The sequence below is a fragment of the Hippocampus comes genome, unplaced genomic scaffold, assembly GCF_001891065.2.
Source record: "Hippocampus comes isolate QL1 unplaced genomic scaffold, H_comes_QL1_v1.1 scaffold22, whole genome shotgun sequence".
Lineage (NCBI taxonomy): Eukaryota > Metazoa > Chordata > Actinopteri > Syngnathiformes > Syngnathidae > Hippocampus > Hippocampus comes.
In genome coordinates this window covers 3468953-3487478 of record NW_017806175.1, presented here as the reverse complement: position 1 = coordinate 3487478, position 18526 = coordinate 3468953, and the positions used below count along the sequence as shown (strand labels likewise).

General features: G+C 44.0%; 1 protein-coding gene across 7 annotated transcripts in view; it reads right to left on the bottom strand.

The window, feature by feature from the left end:
* Nucleotides 1–18526, bottom strand: part of tle2b (TLE family member 2, transcriptional corepressor b) — a 71136-nt gene that overhangs the window by 8997 nt on the left and 43613 nt on the right. For 6 of the 7 annotated variants that reach the window (XM_019897027.1, XM_019897030.1, XM_019897026.1 and 3 more), the window contains 5 exons: nt 10088–10150; nt 6110–6184; nt 4073–4253; nt 3132–3148; nt 1162–1302 (listed from right to left, as the gene is read on the bottom strand). In XM_019897027.1, coding sequence (XP_019752586.1) covers nt 1162–1302; nt 3132–3148; nt 4073–4253; nt 6110–6184; nt 10088–10150 — 477 coding nt within the window. The remainder of the gene's footprint in view (nt 1–1161; nt 1303–3131; nt 3149–4072; nt 4254–6109; nt 6185–10087; nt 10151–18526) is intronic. The other variant, XM_019897028.1, reaches the window with a different exon arrangement.

Genomic DNA, 18526 nt, shown 5'->3' with positions numbered 1-18526 from the left:
TGAGCTTTTTTTTTTACACACACACACACACACACACACACACACACACACACACACACACACACACACACACACACACACACACACACACACACACAAACGCCGATCGATATGTCAATATCTCTGTACACACTTTGCTTCCCTCCACTGCCAGTCCACCGCTTGGACACGGAGACACTCTGCACCAAACATCTGCTGTCACACAAGCACTCTATTGATTGTGCGCACACACATGTTGCTCTTTCTCCATCAGCCCCCATTTTTTTTTTTTTGGTCTACTTTCCACGAGACATCTTCCACTCTCTCTCTCTTTCCGTTTTTGTCCCTACTTTCTGGGGCGAGAATGATGGCACTTAGTTGCCATGGCGACAGAGCTTTGATACCATCGGCGGCCCGAGAGTCCTCATTGACATCAGTGACGAGTGACATCATCACCTAATTAATGCAGAGGCGAATTCTGCAGCCATGCCCTCAAATTGAAACAGAAAAAACGGCGAGCTGTAGGGGGAATGAAAAAAAAAATGTGAGGATGAAGAAAAATGAAAAGGAGAAGTGATGAAAGGAGGACAAGCAATGGAGATGCACTTAGGTCACCGCGGTAGTAGCACGAAAAGTGTCAATCAGCCCTGCATACTGAAAACACACACAGACACACACACGCACAGACACACACACAACCTCGGATAGTTCATCCACCCCAAGCTAAGCTCTAATTGGCCGTCAGGCACCCTGACACCACCCCCATGTGGACGACACTGTCAAGGGAAATGTTTCACTCACACACACACACACACACACACACACACATACACACACACACACACACACACACACACACACACACACACACACACACACACACACACACCTCACTCTGAAATAGTTTTCTGATTTTGTATAGCTGCCACAAGAAGTTGGCAAAGTACCGAAATCAGAAATCATTATCAAGCACCGGCATTACTGATGTAGCGTGGACACAATCATGACCCCATGTTCCATAAACAGTTGCATTCCTTTTCATGAGGCTCATCGATAGTACTCGCTTAAATGAAACGGTCGTGACATCACTGAGTGGGCAAATAAATATGCACGTGATACAAACGAGTCATTAAAATGACCTTCGAGCATTTACGCACAGTACACAGGAAAATAAGCACGTACGTATGAGTGCGGCGCGAGGGGTTCTTTGTCATCGCAGCGTCTCCTCTTGGCCTCAGCTCCCCCCTGCGAGGAGGCGTAGCCGCCCGATGGCCCCTGACGCTCTTCCGGGGGCTGGCTGTCTGTTGACGACTCAGACTTACTCTGGAGTGGGAGATAAGGAGAAATTGAAGGTGCAACGCAGTCTTCGACAGGAGTTTTGCAGTCATGAGCGGGCGGAACGAGGACAGTTACGGGATAAACGCCGCCTTTTTGACGTTGTTTGAAGTTACGAGCCGCAAGGCGACTCATCAAAGGCCCCACCTTCATATTTTGCAGTCAGGTCAAATTTGGCACAACTCATCAATTCTATCTCGGGCTCAACCAGCTGAAATTCCTTGGAGGAGTTGGTTCGAGTGTGTATCTTGGGGCCGGCCCAAAATCACTTTGAACCAAACTGGACGACATCCTGTTCATACAAGTCCTTGACATTTTTTTTTGTAATTGATGATTCCAAAGTTTTTGGAGTATGTTAAATCCCCTGTGCACCCCCACAGCCCCCCTCAAGTTGTGTGGCCTTTACATGTCAAACCTTGCGTGAAACACAGCTCTCAAGATGATGCCGTTAAGAGTCCACGCAGGCGTATTTACAATACAGCACACTCAGAAGAGCCGATCAAAGCGTCGGGTTGTTTGGGCAGCCGGGGTTCATTAAGTGAGGGGGCCTTCTATCTCTGCCCCCTCCCCCCCTGTGGGGAGGTGCATCATAGTCAAGGAAGGAGCTCACTGGGAGGACAGGAAGGAGGAGAGGAGGAATAACACAAAGGAGCGCAACTGCCCTCCATGTTCAACTCAAATGTTAATTGATCTCCTCATTCTCGGTTTCCTGAGAGGATTGTCTCTATCGCTGCTTTCAAGTCAACACTGTGTATTTAGCAATTAACTTATGCTCAGAGTTAGACTGCAGCTCCGTGTCAAGGGAGCTGAAGGCTTTCCTGATTTGATATAAAAAGCGTTGCGGAGGGTCGGCCTACGCAACACTGCGCTCTCTTGAAATTGTTTTGCTCTTCTTTGCCCAAAATAAACGACCATTTTGAGGGATTTTACAAACTAATAAACACACCTTTGCAAGCCCAGCATGATTTTTAACCAAAACCTGAAATGAAACATTGTGGTGCCTTGAGATATGACTGACCCAACTTTTTTTCCAACATACAAGCTGTGACTTTTTTTTTTTTTTTTTTTGCTTTGACTGTTGAGCAAAAAAATGAGATAGGAGCACGAGATGGTGGCAGCAAACTCAAGTCAAAAAAACAATTGACATGTACAGATGCAGACAAAACAATCGTACAATACCTGCAAGCATATATTCTTTATCCTCTCGAAGTGATTAATATTACTGCACTGAGAGTCACTTACAGTAGTTGTGACGCTTTTCCTTTTCTATCTGCATGACTGTTTGATACTGCCCCCCTGTGGCCAACTCACATAAAACCAAAAGGAGGTGCAATGAATTACTGATACATGATTCTGATTAATATGTCAAGTAAATTATTATGAAGTGCATTTTTTCCCCTTATTTAGAACCCTTTCATGCACCCTGTAACCTGATAACATGATAAGTTGTCCACTGTGGCAACTGCTGTCCCTGAAAGGGTTAAAAAAATGTATTGTGTTTTCTGGGGAGAATGAATGAGATACATTTGTATCTCACCTCCCTTGTCTCCCTCTCTCTCTCTCTCTCTCTCTCTCTCATCTTATCTAAATTTGATGGTATATACACATCTGACCATGAGAATGCATCCAAAAAACCAAAAAAAAAAACCCTGCAGCTGGTGAGCACACCGTTGTAAACTGTTCATCCTGGACAAAATGTACATTGGGTTGGACTCGTCGGCGTGGAGGAGTGATGAACAGCTGTTACAACACACACTTTGCTGTGCTTGTGGATTTCACTTGCTTTATTAATCACACACGCGCACACAACTACTTACCCGGCTGGGTGCTCCTTCTGGGATTGGGCGGGGACAGCATGAAAAGGAGAGAAAAAAAAAAGTAAGATAAGAGGGATGAGGAGAAAAAAGCTTGACGTCAGTGCTGATGTTGGCAACAGCAGTCAGCCAAGGTTAGGACAGCGCCTCTTGTTAAAAACGGTCTCGCTATCTCCAGTCTTTCTGACCGCACAACATTGGCAAAGATGCGTAATCTGCAAATACTGAATGAACGCAAACAGCTCTCTTTCTCCTCCTTTTTTTTTCCCAATACATCTTTCCATCCCAGCCTTTATTCACAAGTCTCTTGGCGCTGTGCCTGAAACAGATAAGCTGCGCTGGGGAGGTGAAGGAAAGTTCATGCGTACAGGCTTCTGTCCACGCAGTGCCAGCAGTCTATAATAGTTCAAATGAGGTCCGCATGGCAGCCGTAGCGCACTCGCTTCAATTTTGATCATTGACAGTTGAAGTGTACTGTCTTACTTAACATGAAGAACATGACAATGAAAGGTTGTGTATTTCAAACAACCGCAGAGGTTTGACCTAGGAATGCTCATTCATCTTAATGCTAACAAACAATAGCAAACATTAAAGACGGCTATTGAATAACATTGGCGTTATGGTATTAAAACCCTTTAAGTCAGGGAGTTCCGAATACCAACTGTGGAGCAACACTTGTAGACAGAAAATGTAACAATACTTGGAGGTGTACATTCTTTATCCTCTGCACAGATCAGCTAACATTATTGTGGACCACTGAGTCGCTGTAACAGTCTCCATGTACAGTATATCTGTTTGTCTGTATCAGACTGCCCCCAGGTGGTCAAGATGCACGCCGCAGAAGAAGCAGCGTAATTGAATTGAAGCTTGGCACATTCATATTATTACATATTTATACTGGAGCAAATAAAGACCATCACATGCATGCTGTACTGCTTCAATACCTCTGAGATGTTCCGGGTCAAGGTGATTGCGCTCGTCCTTGGCAGCGAGGTGGGCAGACACCCCTAAGGCCCCCGTCAGCGCCAGGAGCCCGGAGCCCCCCGCGCCCAAAGACAAGCCGGACGGGTGCGGCGTGAGGGGGATACCCGGGGCGTGGTGCGACAGGTGCTGGAGCTGCTGCTGCTGTGGCCACAGGGGAAAGAAAAGGGGGGCGGGGGAGGCGGGTGGGGGTGCGGGGAGATTATTAGGAAGGAAGAAAAGAAGGTGGTCACAATGAAGTGTGAGAGAGGAAATCATAAAAAGGGAAGTTGATAGCATAGCGGAGAGATTAGGGGATTAGGAGGTCGACATGGTGGATAAAAAGTCAAGAAGGAAAAGTAGGAAATTGAATCATCAGCAAACATGAGGGAAGGCAAAAGAGGAGGAAATGACCATCAGGCCGGGCGAGATTTGACAATATAAGATCAGAAAACAATTAATGTGTTCAGAATAAAACAGCCGAAGGCAGACAAGAGTGGGGAAATTATGCGATTGATGGTGTGGGGGGAGGAATGTGATGGAGGGATGTTGATTAAGGGCAGAGAAGGGAGAAAATTACAGGAACAGAAGAATGATGGAAGAGTAGAAGAAAAAAAAACAACAGCGATCCCTGCAAAAACCTCACTTCAAAAACAAGGGGGAAAAAAAAGAAATGAGGAATTTATTACTGAAGTCCCTGTAAAGCCTTCTTAATTTAACACACCACAGAGAAGAATTGTTAACAAACTTACCAAATTTAAATGATTAAATTTTTTTTTTGTGTTGCCAGCCACATAACTACATGTGTGACAAACATTTTTTGAAAATATATTCTCTGAAATCCTCCGGTGGCAGTGGGTTGTCAAAGGGCTTTTTCATGGCCACAACAACGAGGCACTCTAAAGCGACCACGGAAGTTCAAAACCCCCAGTCTACTCACTAGCTGTCGAGTGGCTCTTCCGCCTTTCTCTGCATGATGTTCGTGCACTCATGGCTGACAATGAGTCACTCTAAAGCAGACATGCCAGTTAGATTTTAGGGTTTGTGGTGTAAGAAGGCAAAAAAAAAAAAAAAACGCAATAAATCTCTGTGGATGACAATATCATTTGGAAGGTAAATTACTTTTCACTCTAAAATAAATAAAGAAATAAATCTGTGCCAAACGATTCTCACAACTATTTGCTGTGGAAACCCCTGATGGGACAAGCTGAAAACCAGGGCAACTTTTGGTGCTGACACTTGAATAATTTAAATGCATCTCCAGTTCGTTCTGGTTTCCAAATTAAAGCTAAGAATTTTTCATTAAAGTGTATTGTACAAAAAGGAGCCGACACTCAGCCAAATGCACACGTGGCAAGTGCAAGCACAGATGTTGCAATAATTTGCTTTATTTTGCATTTCCGGACTATTTTGTGTTACTTTTGACTTGCTGTAGACCGCCCACTAAATGAGGTAACTGCATGACACGACTTGGTATGAAGTGAACTTATCGTCCAACTCATTCCGTGAACGTGAATCAGTAAAATAAGTTCCATTTGTTTCTTTTTTTTTTCTTTGCCTATATTGAAGCTGACACACTTAACTTGTTCGCACGTCACGTTAATGGCGAACGCCACCGTGTGCCGCTACAGCCGACCTCCTTAAATCAAGAAATAGCCATGAATAATTTACGCTTCCTTATAACCGTCATGGGAAAAATAAATAGGGGGGAAAAAAAATGAACACGTGGAGATCAGGTAAAAAAAAAAAAAATTGAATAAGATTTGGATGTGAAGAGAGACCATGCCACCTTCTTCAATGTGATACTTTTAAAAGAGCATTAGTAGCCAAAATAGCATACCAGCAAAATTACAGCAGGAGGACAAATTGCTCCTCCGCTGAAACACTCTCCATCGAGCATGATGTGCGAAAATGGGGCAGAAATGGTTAGAAAACCACATGCATTAAAACGTCTTGACTGAGAAAAAAAAAAATTGAAACATCCTTGGATGTTATTGTGTTTGCGTGTGGAGGTGACTCACCCCGATGATGGCATTGAGTTCAGCCATGGTGACCTGCTTGGCCCGCTCCACTGCTTGGACCACCTGTTGCTGGTGCTGCACACAAACACAGACACACAATGTCACATCATTCCAGACCAGTATGTCTTGATGCATTTTTATTATGTTGCCGCACTTCATTAACAGGGAATTGCCCAGAAACCAGAAACCTTTGACAGTTTTTATTTCTTTCAGGTTTTTACTTTCAGTTGGCTTTACAGGCTTCTCAACGTTTTGTGAACAAGGGACTTTCATTCCGACAGGCGTGCTGCATTTGAGTTTCGGTGTTTGAAGATGGAACACCTTGAGTGACGATTGACTGGTGTATTCGCTTCTGATGCTACATAGCTAGCTGCTTACGAGTGAAGCTCGCCGCGCACTGGAACTATCGCGCAGCGTGCCGGGTTCCGCCGCTAGTTTTCATCAGCCGACTGTTGGCCACTTGTTTGTAATTTGAACTGTGGAGAAACGTCATTGCATGGAACTATCGCGCAGCGTGCCGGGTTCCGCCGCTAATTTTCATCAGCCGACTGTTGGCCACTTGGTTTGTAATTTGAACTGTGGAGGAACGTCATTGCGTCTTCAAGTTTGGCCATACGAAGGAGTTGAATGAACTCCCAAAATCTGACAATAATACTTAACTCCTTCTATAATTTCACATGTATCTGTGGTTGAAAAAGCAAAGCGTGGAGAGTCTGTTACCGAAATGTACGCTTGTGATCCTCGCTGTTTAATGTAATTTTTTTATTGCCTTCCAACTGATTCCGACTCTCATTAATGTCAACTGAAAACTATCACTGCATCTCAATTACCAGATAAGTACTTCAATAAATGTACACCCAGCTAGGAGCTGGTATAAATGCTCCAAAACGCACAAGACTCAAATCCAGCATGTTTATACAATGTCCCAATGTAATAAGTCGCACACATGCACACACACGCGCGCGCACACGGTGTCAATATTGATCAAACTGACAGAGCCGTGACCTCCCTGTCTGGAGGATGCACATTCATCAGTGCACGCTCACACCGGGACCATAAGAAACACTGCAGATTCGTATTCGGAGCACGCGCGCACGCATAAACACACACACACACACACACACACACACACACACACACACACACACACACACACACACACACACACACACACACACACACTTTCATTTCACATCGTTTGCGGCATCACACATGCCTCAAGCAGATTGCTAAATGCCAGGGCTTTTTTTTGACCTTAACAAGGCTAATTTGTGACAAAATCCCCTCACGATGGCGAGGTTCGGGTGCCCCCTTTTGGTTGTAGTGTGCAAACTCAGATGTAAAGTTCTTCAGTCCGATTCTTGAAAAGTCCAAGTAGGATTACTAACTCACATATGTTTTCACCGAGATCCATGTGCTTGCCGCAATTGCTGATGTTTCAGGGATGTCGCGGCATCCTAAAAGGCGATTCATTGGTCAGAAGCGTAATAGGATAAAGACAGCAATCCCAAGAGGGCCTTCACCACTGCCTGGTGCCTTCCTGATGACTTCCAAATTGTGTGAAGTGATTGATGTGGGATCGGCATTTTGTTTAGAAATGGTTCCAAAAGAAGTGGCCAACAATTATCCTCTCTGTGAGTTGCTTTGATTTTTTTCCCTTTGTTGAGGAGTGTTGTGCGATCCAATGAGGATTGTCAAACAAAACCGTTTTAACTATCAGCTGCAGTCAATTGGACTCTAATGGGTAATTAATGAGACATTCCATTGATGGAAAAATTCAGATGAAAGTACAGATTTATTTGTGTGCCTAAGAAAATCCATCATCGGTTCTAACATGTGCACCCAATTTTCATTTTTCGAAAATCTTTGCAGATGAATACTACTGTTCAAAAGTGTTCCATCATAACACAAGTCTTTGAAAGTTTGGGGGTCACTTAGAGCCGCCCCCACCCTTTTTTTAAGATTTTTTTTTTACCACATTAACATTGTATACACACTGATTATTTTTGTTATTTTTATTAACCCTCACCCCCAAAAAATGTGCTTGTACGGTACTATATGTTCTTGAATAGTTTGAGGGTTATTTAAGTAGAGATGGACTAGCAGGAGGGAAATTGGAATGGATCAATAATTTGAAAAATGCTCCGATGTTATGACACCGATACTAAACAAGGATGCTCACACTTTGTTAGTCGCCTGAAAATTGTGCTCTGCAAAATGGAAGCACCATTTTTTAAAAACCACCCTTTCCCTGCACCTGTAACCTGATAACACGATAAACTGTCCACTGTAGTAACCGCTGTCCCAGAAAGGGTTAACATTGTTTTTCTGATTTATCAAATGCTATCACCTTAGGAGGAAAAAAAAATCTTCAAAAAGAAGAAAGATAACATCTGCACGCATTGTATAATAATTCCAATATGGAAAAGGAACAGTTTGAGTCAATTAAAAGCCCAAATTCACTGACATTAATGCCCATGATCAGTGTATATAAACTTCTGACCTGAACAGTATACACTTTTTTTGCAATCTGCCAATAAATAACAAGGGCACAGAGTTCACATTTTCACCCTGTATAATTTGTCAAAGAGGACCTTTTTTATTTTTTTTTTTATTTTTGCTTAGGAAGTAAAACCTAAGAAAAGTGGAATCCGTCTCTGATTACACTGTGGCTTTGAGGCCGTTGCCAGCCACCTGTAGTTTTGGACGGCGCTAGTCTCCAGAGATCGCTTAGTGGGTGGACCGCGTTCTGAACTTGCGGTCTGAATATGATCCCAATCGTTTTCCAGGGCCAAGAATACAACAAAAGTTTTCCCAACGCCGTGAATCTCAGCGGGAGAAGTGTTTTTCCTTTCTCCGTAAAGGGCAGGAGAAGGAGACGTTTTCCTTGTAGTTATTGCAACGTTCCCTCGGCTTGGATTGCCAAGAGCATCCAAAGTTAATGTCGCACCGGGGAACAAGAGCGAGGGTACACCGCGGGCGGAAGTCACTCGCGTGTTGTCCAAGGTTGCAGACCTGCTCTAATTGCACAGAAGCATGCGAAGAAGCCACAGCTGAAGTGGAAAAACGTTTTCATGCTACAACTGGTGCAAAAACGCAGGAAGTGAGCAGGTGATACGACACGACCGGCGAGTGCTGGTCTTGGGCCTAAATCCTCACAAAGCCTCACACAAAGCAAACTGTATGCACTTGAAGAAGGCCAAGGAAAAAAAACGTGTTGAACAAGTTGGAGAATGTAGGAGTGCATTTATAACCGAGGACTAAAGATTGGTCCGCGCTCTACTTGACCTTTGTCCAATCTTCTCTCAGCCGCCGTTTGAGAAAGAGAAATATTTAACTCGCTCGTCATTTGCTATTTGAAGGTCAAATGACTACAGTACATACTCCGGAGGAAAAAAATGCCAGAAGGACAAAATGTTGGTCTGCAAAAAAAAACCCAACAAAAGAAAAAACAGGAAATCGACTGACTTTCAAATTTAAGAAGAAATTAACATTAATTTGTTGTATGGCGGTAATGCACCATTAAGATGGTAACATAAGAAAAACAAAGGACAATATCATAGGAACAGAATAGTGCAGGCATGGTTTGTGCCAGTTCTTCTGTGTTCGCAGTTTATGAGGAGAACAAATATTTCTATTGTGTGTTTTTATGACAGTACAATACCACTGAGTGCATTTTTTTAAATCAAAAACATGCAAACAAAAAACGCATTTTGTTATTTTTGGGGGGTTGGAACGGATTTGTTGCATTTCCATTCATTTCAATGGGGAAGGATGATTTGAGTTGGTTAAAACGTATATCTCAAGGCACCATTGTACTCTATGCCTTGTTCCAAGTACTGTAAGTGTCCACAGTTGCAATTGTTTGTGATGCAGAGGAGGCTTTAATGTTTACTATCAGAGTGACAGTAGATATTAGGGTTGAATGAACGAAACCAGGTAAAATGTGCACGTGTGCCTGGCGAGAACCGTACTCACCTCTTGAGAGAGGAAAGGGATGATCTGAGCGCAGATGGCACTGAGACGCTTCACAATCTCCGCCTGTGATGGAGGGAAATGGAGGGAACGAGTGAGAGAGCGAGCGGCTACTCGATCACATCGCATATGGCAAAGTGCACAATGAACACAGAGCATATGAGACGCATTTACAGCACATTAAGCCTTCGCCGCATCAAAGAAACATGCTTCTAATGAGGTTGTGTCGGAGGAAGAATGCGCAAGGTGGAACAGAGGCAAATTGAGAGCGCCTTTCAGCAACCTCACTCTGTTTTTTTGTTTTTTTTTGGTCTCCATACTCGTGCACCACCTTCATAGTTTTCTTATCCACTAACTAAACACTCCTACACACTGTAAAGCAGGGCTAACCCTTTCATGCACCCTGTAACCTGATAACATAAGCTGTCCACTGTAGTAACCGCTGCCCCCGAAAGGGTTAATCATAGCGATATAAACAGTTTGACATGTACATATCACAGTAAAGGACCAAATCAGTAGTTAAATGATTATAATTTCATGAAATATGCATTTGAACAATCTAACGGACTCTTATTTAATTAAAATAAGCAATTTCATACAGACATTGTGTGGTTGTGGTATGTTACGGTGTACACGGCTCTCGGGGTTGTCAAGTCGACACACCCTGTATTTCATTTCCCCTCTCGAAAAGGTTCTTAAAAACACTAAACAATGCAATTGAATTGATTGAGTACAGATTACAGGTCTCATGAAGGCCGGGAAAAGTTTTGAAATGATTTATCTTGCTCTCATTTGACACATCACAAAAATCTGGCGTTTTGAACACGGGGTGTGTAGACTTTTTTTACATCCACCGTAGCTAGAGATTATGAAGGTGTTCCCAGTAAGGTACGTGCCACTTGCCAGTCACTTCCTTTGGTGATAATACAACCGACCGTACCCGAGAAAGCATATGAAAATGCACTCCGCTGCCCTAAAAACATTTTAACATTGTGTTCCTGCACATACACAAACGTAGTTAGCATCCGGCGGCGCACACACGCACAGGCACACAAAGCCTCTGCTGTATGTCTAATTCTATCTGTCTGAGTGCCCTCAGCCTCATTTTGTTGCTTTCCTCACTCAGCCGTTCTCTCTTTTTCCAACAACAGCTCTCACACGGTGCCATTATTACGCCATTCACCCTCCTCTTCCTCACTGCTCTCCCCTCCCTCGCCTGCTGCCACTTCCTTTGCTTTCACTCATCTCTCTCTCTCTCGATTTTGCCCCCGCCGCCCCCGCCCCTTGCTGCTCTTCTTTTTCATTTTTCCATTATCGGCCTCTCTCTTCATTACTTTCGCGCTTTAATTTTCAAGCTCCGCCTTCTTCCCGCCACTGGGGGAAGCCGGGCGGAGGAGCGGGAGGACATGAAAAGGCGGGTGATAAAGAACAGCAAAGCTGAGGTTGGAAACACGTCGTCGCCACCCCAAACACACTCATCTGGATGATGAGCCGGCCTGTCAGTCACAGCCAGCGTAGTCGTGGCCGTCATCGCACATAGTTGCAAGGACACAGCCTCATTACATTATACATTTCGGAGTGTGTCTCCCCCCCCCATCTTCCGGGTTACGTTACATCTTATACCGTATGTGTGTCTTTAAGGAATGAAATGAAACGGGTGATGAAAAATGCGACGAAAAAAAAAAACAAAGTGTGGCGGCATCACATGACCAAACTGAAAGAAAAGAATCATGTCGAGATGGATGTTTTGCTTGATGTGTGGAGAAGCCTATGGGGATGTGAAAATTAGACAGTCGCTTTTTTCAGACTCTTTGTGCTTCTGAGGCAAGACTTTTTTTTTTGTCTGTTTTAACTCCAATACAGCGAGAAATGAAACAAGGCACAAGAGACCGACTTGGTTGCAAAGTGTGTACCGTCCACGTAGTTTAGTTCTTGATAATCATCTGAACAGAGGCTAACAAAGAGTGCGTGTGTTTGAATCAACAACATCTGCGAACGAGCAAGCCTTCTCCGATTTGGCAAAGGCTCTCGCAATCTGGAAACAATTCAATCAGCCACTTGCCAAACTCTGATTGAAGACACAATAATGGGGCTGGAGCTACGTCACGTTAGCAACGGTGAGGACTTTAGCTTTGGCAAGTCAAGGCGGGTTTATTTCTACATAGCGCGAAATGCGCAAAAGTATTTCTGTGAGCTTGACCTAAATACAGAAATAACCTGAAGTAAAATTGAAAACTGATGGTGGAAGGAAGAGTTCTTTGTTTTCCATGAAGACTCAACATTGTATATTACCGTAGTTCATCCCAAATGTAGGTATTTTACAGAAACATTTGTGAAGGCAGTGGGACTGTCAAATAGCAGAAATGACATTTAAAAATCAAAACAAAACCTCAAAGTTCGTCATTTTCGTCAACACAGAGCTTGTCAGTAGGGCCCGACTACACCGTGATTTTTTTTTTTTAGGCTGGTCATGATTACAAGATTTGGCAGAGTGAAATTCCGCGAACCCATTAATTAAAAAAATGTATATTGGGGAGAAAAAAGAAACGTTTTTGAGGTTCCTTAACGCTTACAACAATAAAGATCCGAATGAAATTGGGTGGGGCTTTTCTTTCTTTTTTTTTTTTTTTTTTTTAATGTCATTGTCTTGTGTTTACATGTTTGGGGGGAAAAATTTTGAAAAAAAAAAGCCGATATTTTATGATTTTAAGAGATTTTCAAACTTTGGAAACAAGCCGTTTTGAGCCCTACTTGACAGTTCCCTAATTTCTAGGACACAAGATTTTAGTTCAAGATACTGAAAAATGAAAAGGATTTCACTCAGCCAAGTGTCTCTGGGTGTGCGATTTCTTTGTGAAGGCGATCGGTTTTGTGCGACACTTCTTGAAAGCAGCCAAAAAAGCCAACGGGGCTTTGCACTATAATAAAAGTCGGCTGGGCTGCAACCGAGTGTGCACCAAGCCAGGTGTCACAAACATGAACAGAGATGCCCATCCACAGGGCTGCCAAAGCACAGCCATCAGGGAGTTCTGGCACAGGCTGGACAGGATGGAGGGATGAGCGGATGGAGGTAGGAACAGATACAAAGAAGAGAAAGACAAGGGGAAGCGGGGGGGGGGTCGATAAACACCTGAGGGCAGATAAGCTGCCAACTGCAGAGAGAGAGAGAGAGAGCAGCTTGATGTCAATTTCAGATTTTCAAAAAGTGTCAGTGAGGAAACAAAGAGTACAGCAGCTTCCCATTGAACAACTATTCCGTTTCGGTTCATTTCTTGAAAAAAAAAAAGGGAGAAAGCAAGAATGAGCTCCAGGACAAGGACACAGCGTTCTTGAGGCTGTGGTACATGTTGGCGTGTCACAGCCTGCAACGCACACGTTCCACAATGACTGACAGACAACACGCTCGCACTTATCTTGTTTGCTCACAGTTATAATGATCTGTGAGCAAACAACAATCACACCCAGAAAGCAAGTTTTTTTTGTGAAAGCATGATGATACAACCTGGAATGTGTGCAAGGGGAACGCACACACGCCAGCGTTTCAAACGTGCAATGTCTCAGTTCATTTTCAAACGGCACATCCGTTTGAGGTTTTAGCACAAGTGCGGTTGCGAAAAAGAACAGCGAGGATGTGAAACGACTTGTCACCATTAAGAATGTAAACTATTTCGCCAGCGGCAATGCACATCTCCCAAAAAAAAAAAAAAGGATCTTCCAATGTGCTTTGTTTCTTATTCATTCTTATAAAACAAAACGATATTCAACTTGTTAGGTTTCGCATCGCATTCTCAGGAGTTCCGTCAGTGCCATTGACTTCAGGGTCATTTGAAATACATAAAAAGACAACCTTCGCGGCGCAATTTGAATGAATGCTGCCTTTTGTTGTTAACCGTGGGCTGGAAAAAGTAGAAAATAGTAATAATATATTTTTTTTTGGGGGGGGGGGCACATGAATTAGGTAGTAAATACAAATGTGCTGAGTTTGTTTCCAAAGCAGATAAGATTTGGACGCTTAATTGTAATTTTAACAACCACCTGTTCCATGATGCCGGTTGACTTCCAAGTTGTCCTAACTCCAAAACAATTTTCACATTGCAATAATGAAATGTGAATGAATGTATCCAACAACTCACCCACCCATTTTTTTTATACCTCTTATTCTCTTCAGGGAGGCAGGAATGAAGCCTGACCTCGGGCTGATTTCGGGCATGAGCCGGTTACCGGTCCAAATTTCAAAACCACTGAAACTTGCTACAATAGTTGCTATCAACATTTTCTTTTATTAAAGGTACACTATAGCAAATGGTGTCGGTATTAAAAAAAAAATAAAAAAAATCTTGGCAAATTAGCATTATCCATTTGTCCGAGATCAAAGCTTCTGATTGGGACTCATTTGGGGGAATTTCCTACTTTAAAATACCAGCCCTGGAATTCACTCAAAATGGCTGCTTCAAACCAAAATGGCGGACTTCTTGTAGAATTTTGTGCATGGGTCCTTGAGATTTTTGTTTTGTTTTTTGTGCCCTGTTAACAGACACATGCACCCAATTTCGCTTCAATCAATGAAACTGTGTTCTTTTTTTTTTTTGTGTGTGTGCGGAACTTTCCATAGGGGAACTCTTGAGGGAGTTTTTTTTTATTTGGGGCCGTGTTTGGCACCTACCTACCTTAAAAAAATCATTTCAAAAAGGTGCTTAATTTCTGATGAGAATCATTCTAAATACAGCACATGGTGAACTTTTGGTTCAGTTCAAAATGAACACCACTTTTGGGGTGTTCCATTGTAATTGCGATTGTCTGTTTGTCAATTTCCTTCAGCACACGAGACTTTTCCAGAACGGTCACCGCGCTATTATGCTGAGTTTGAAAGGTCATGCGCAGCTGCAGATTGCCATGATTTTGTCAAACAAGGAGAGGGATTCTACAGGAGGAGGTCTGTTTTCACACCAGCACCTGGCTCGGTGGACCAAAAATCACACCCAGAGTGGAAAAGCTCTGCGTAGCTTACTTTGCGATCTCTCGTATTTCCCCTTCCTTCCTCCTCTGCCCGCGTAGTAAAAACCCTGAATGCAAATTTTACACATGCCTGTCAGCTTTGCAACGGCTGTCAAAATGCTTTCGAGGAAAAGTTGGGCGGGTGGGGGGAAAGAAAAAAGAAAGTAAGACAGGTGGGAAGGAAAGATATACTTGTGGGTATATCTGGAAAAGCCAACAACAGCTGCATATAATGACATGTGTATAGTTCATGGTCACGTGGGAAAAAAAGGAGCTGGTTATCGGGGAAAAAAAACAGAGGGGGTCTTCTTGGATGTGTTACATGAAAATATACTGAAATATTACTAATAAAACAAAAGGTACTGTAACACTTAAAACAAAAAGTAATGAATTCTATTATAGAGGAGTGCCTTTCTTTTAATAATGTGCACTCCATTTCTTGTTCAATAAATATAACTCAACTTTTCCAGCCCGCCGTGTTTAAAAAGAGGGTTGTGAGATTTTTTTGGGGGGGGGACCGGCGGATGTTTCCCGATTCAGAAATCCCCGCGATATCGCAAAATCTTTAATGCCCTGGCATCTGGGGAAAGGAGAGTCACAGTTGCCGCTGCACTTCTTGGAAGGAAGTACGGGAAAAGACAAAACACAAAGAGCATCCTGGCGCAGGAGCTGCTGTGGGCAAAAGCTAACGCCCAGAAACTCACGCAGACTCGCAGTGAAGTCAAACCAGTCACACATTGCCGGAAGAAGAAAGGCGGAACAAGTTCTAGATAGGAGAAAACCCATTCGAAGATGTCACGAGAGTGACTTCCTGTGAAAAATCCGCTTTGTGTTTGGCCTGCCGGTCCGACAGCGGCTAACAGCGCTCGCATTCATTCATCTTGCCAATAAAGCTTGCTCAGTTTGAACATAATTAGCGTCCGGGTGCCAGCAGCTCGGAGCCCAGTGGGCTAAGGGGGCCTGCCATCAACAACGACGGCCCGTCGACTCACTCAAAGTGTACGGGAAGGAAAGGTGGGCGGTTTCATCCCGCTCGCTGACTGAAAAATCGCTAACATCTCTTCTATTTTCTGCCGCGAGCTGCTCTCCTCCTTGTGATCGACTGCTGCAGCTAACACTGCTGACCCTGCGGGAGCTGAGGCTTGTTCTCGACGGCCACCTTTTACTTGCCCGAGAAAGGGGCGGGGGGGGGGGGGGGGCCTATCAAATAAATGCCAGAAAATGTCAAATCAATCCGAAGAATTGAATTCACACAAGTGTGTGAATAGACTGCGGCATGGAGAAATAAAAAGAAGTCTTCGGAAGAGATTTTTTTTTGCATAGGTGCTCGTATAGCGTAATGAGTAGGCAATTAGGTATGATTGTGCTCATTGTCATGATGTGTGATGGTTGGCTGGCTATTACCCATCACCATGATATCTTGATGACATTAAAATACTGCTACACGCCCTAGGCCTTTATTTTATTTATTTTTTTTAACCACCCCCCCAGAGGACTTCAGCTTCCTCTCACCCTCATGTAAGATTCTAAATTGTCCATCGGTGTGAGTGTGAGTGTGAATGTTTGTTTGAACGTGCCCTGTGATTAGCTGGCGACCAGTCCAGGATGTGCCCCTGAATGTTGCCAAAAGTCATTTGGGATAGGCTCCAGCTTACCGCCGATCCAAATGAGGACAAGCGCTAAAGAAAATGGATGGATGGATCCTGTGTAAACATTGAAATTGGCCGTCCTTCAAAAACAGAGGACCTTCATGTTTAGCGGGAGTGTAACAGTGCATGTATTTGGATTTGGATTCGCTGGCTACGGTAGGTAGGTCCTGATTTCCCAAACAGAACATATTCGAAAAGGGAGAGGGAGTCTAGACAGAAGTCTACTCCATCAACAAATGAATGCGAGTGAAAATGATGCCTCGCCGGGATGCATTTGGACGTGTGTCACACGTGGTAATGTCCAAATGTCCTGCTCCTCCGAAAGCTTCTGCCAAACAGCCGAAGCACCAGAAGGTCGAGAAATCGACTGGCGAAGCATCAAAGAGGAACAAGTTAGGCCATAGTAGTTGACTACCTTGCAAAATTGGGGTAGTGTAAGATCAACTGGAAATATTAGTATTTTTAGAATCACAGTTTGGGGTGGGGGTCCCGGTGGTCGACGGGTTAGCGCATCTGTCTCGCAGTGCAGAGTTTCAGAGTTCGATTCCAGCTCCGGACTCCTTGTGCCTGCGTGGGTTTTCTCCGGGTACTCCGGTTTCCTCCCGCATTCCAAAAACATGCATGGCAGGTTAATGGAACACTCTAAATTGTCTTGAGGTGTGAGTGTGAGCGTGGATGGTTGTTTGTCTATGTGTGCCCTGTGATTGGCTGGCGACCATTTCAGAGTGTACCCCGCCTACTTGCCTGAGGATAGCCGGGATGGGCTCCAGCACGCCCGCGATCCATATGAGGATAAGAACATCATAAAATGGATGAATGGATGGATAGTTTGGGGTATGTTTTGCGTTTAAATGATCATTCGCAAATTGTTGGCGGCAGGTCTTGGTCCCCCTCCCCCGGCAAATAGTGAGGTGTTGACGACATCACAGCCAATCACAACAATGGCGGTACACAGTACGGTTGTTGCATTCATTCAATGGGCAGACGTAATGTTTACAGCATTTTGTGTGTGTGTGTGTGTGTGTGTGTGTGTGTGTGTGTGTGTGTGTGTGTGTGTGTGTAAAAAAAACAAAAAAAACAAAAAAAAAACCCCTGAAGAAAAAACACGGCCCCTTTTTTATGAGCGGTGGTATAACTATCCCCTAAGCTGTTGTGAGAATAGTCTCTATGCAAACACACAGTGAATCTTATCTAATCCCCCTGCTTGCAAACTGGACCACATTCGCCCTGTGCGAATAAAGGAAAGGTCAATGTTTGTAGCCAGTTACGCTCTAATCAGACACTGATTGGTGTTTGAGGCTCACCGCAGTTCAGTGACATCAGCTCCTTCTTCCTCTCCTTTCCTTTTCCCTCTCATCTTTCTCGTCTGCCCGGTTCATTTTTAAATCGCGCTCTGTTTCTTTTCCCCCAGCACACTTGGACTTGCTCCTTACTCTCTCACTCCCTGCCCTCTTTCTCGTTCTCTCTCATCTTCTCCCCTCCCTTCCCCTGCCTCGTTTTCCCCTCTCTCCTCTGGGCAGCGTGCCAGCTCGTCTTCCCTGGCATGACGCCAGCTTCTCATCCTCCAAACCCTCCGACACAACCCCCCCTGCACCACCACTACCACCACCACCACCATCGCTTGCTTCTGATTGATGGCCCTGCTGTTATGGAGGGAAAAGAAGGGGAATAGGGAGGAAGAAAAAAAAATGCAAACGCTAAAACACACACGCACACACACACACACACACACACACACACCAAAGCACTAACAATCAGACACACGCAGCACGTATAAATACAGCTAAACACACAAAAA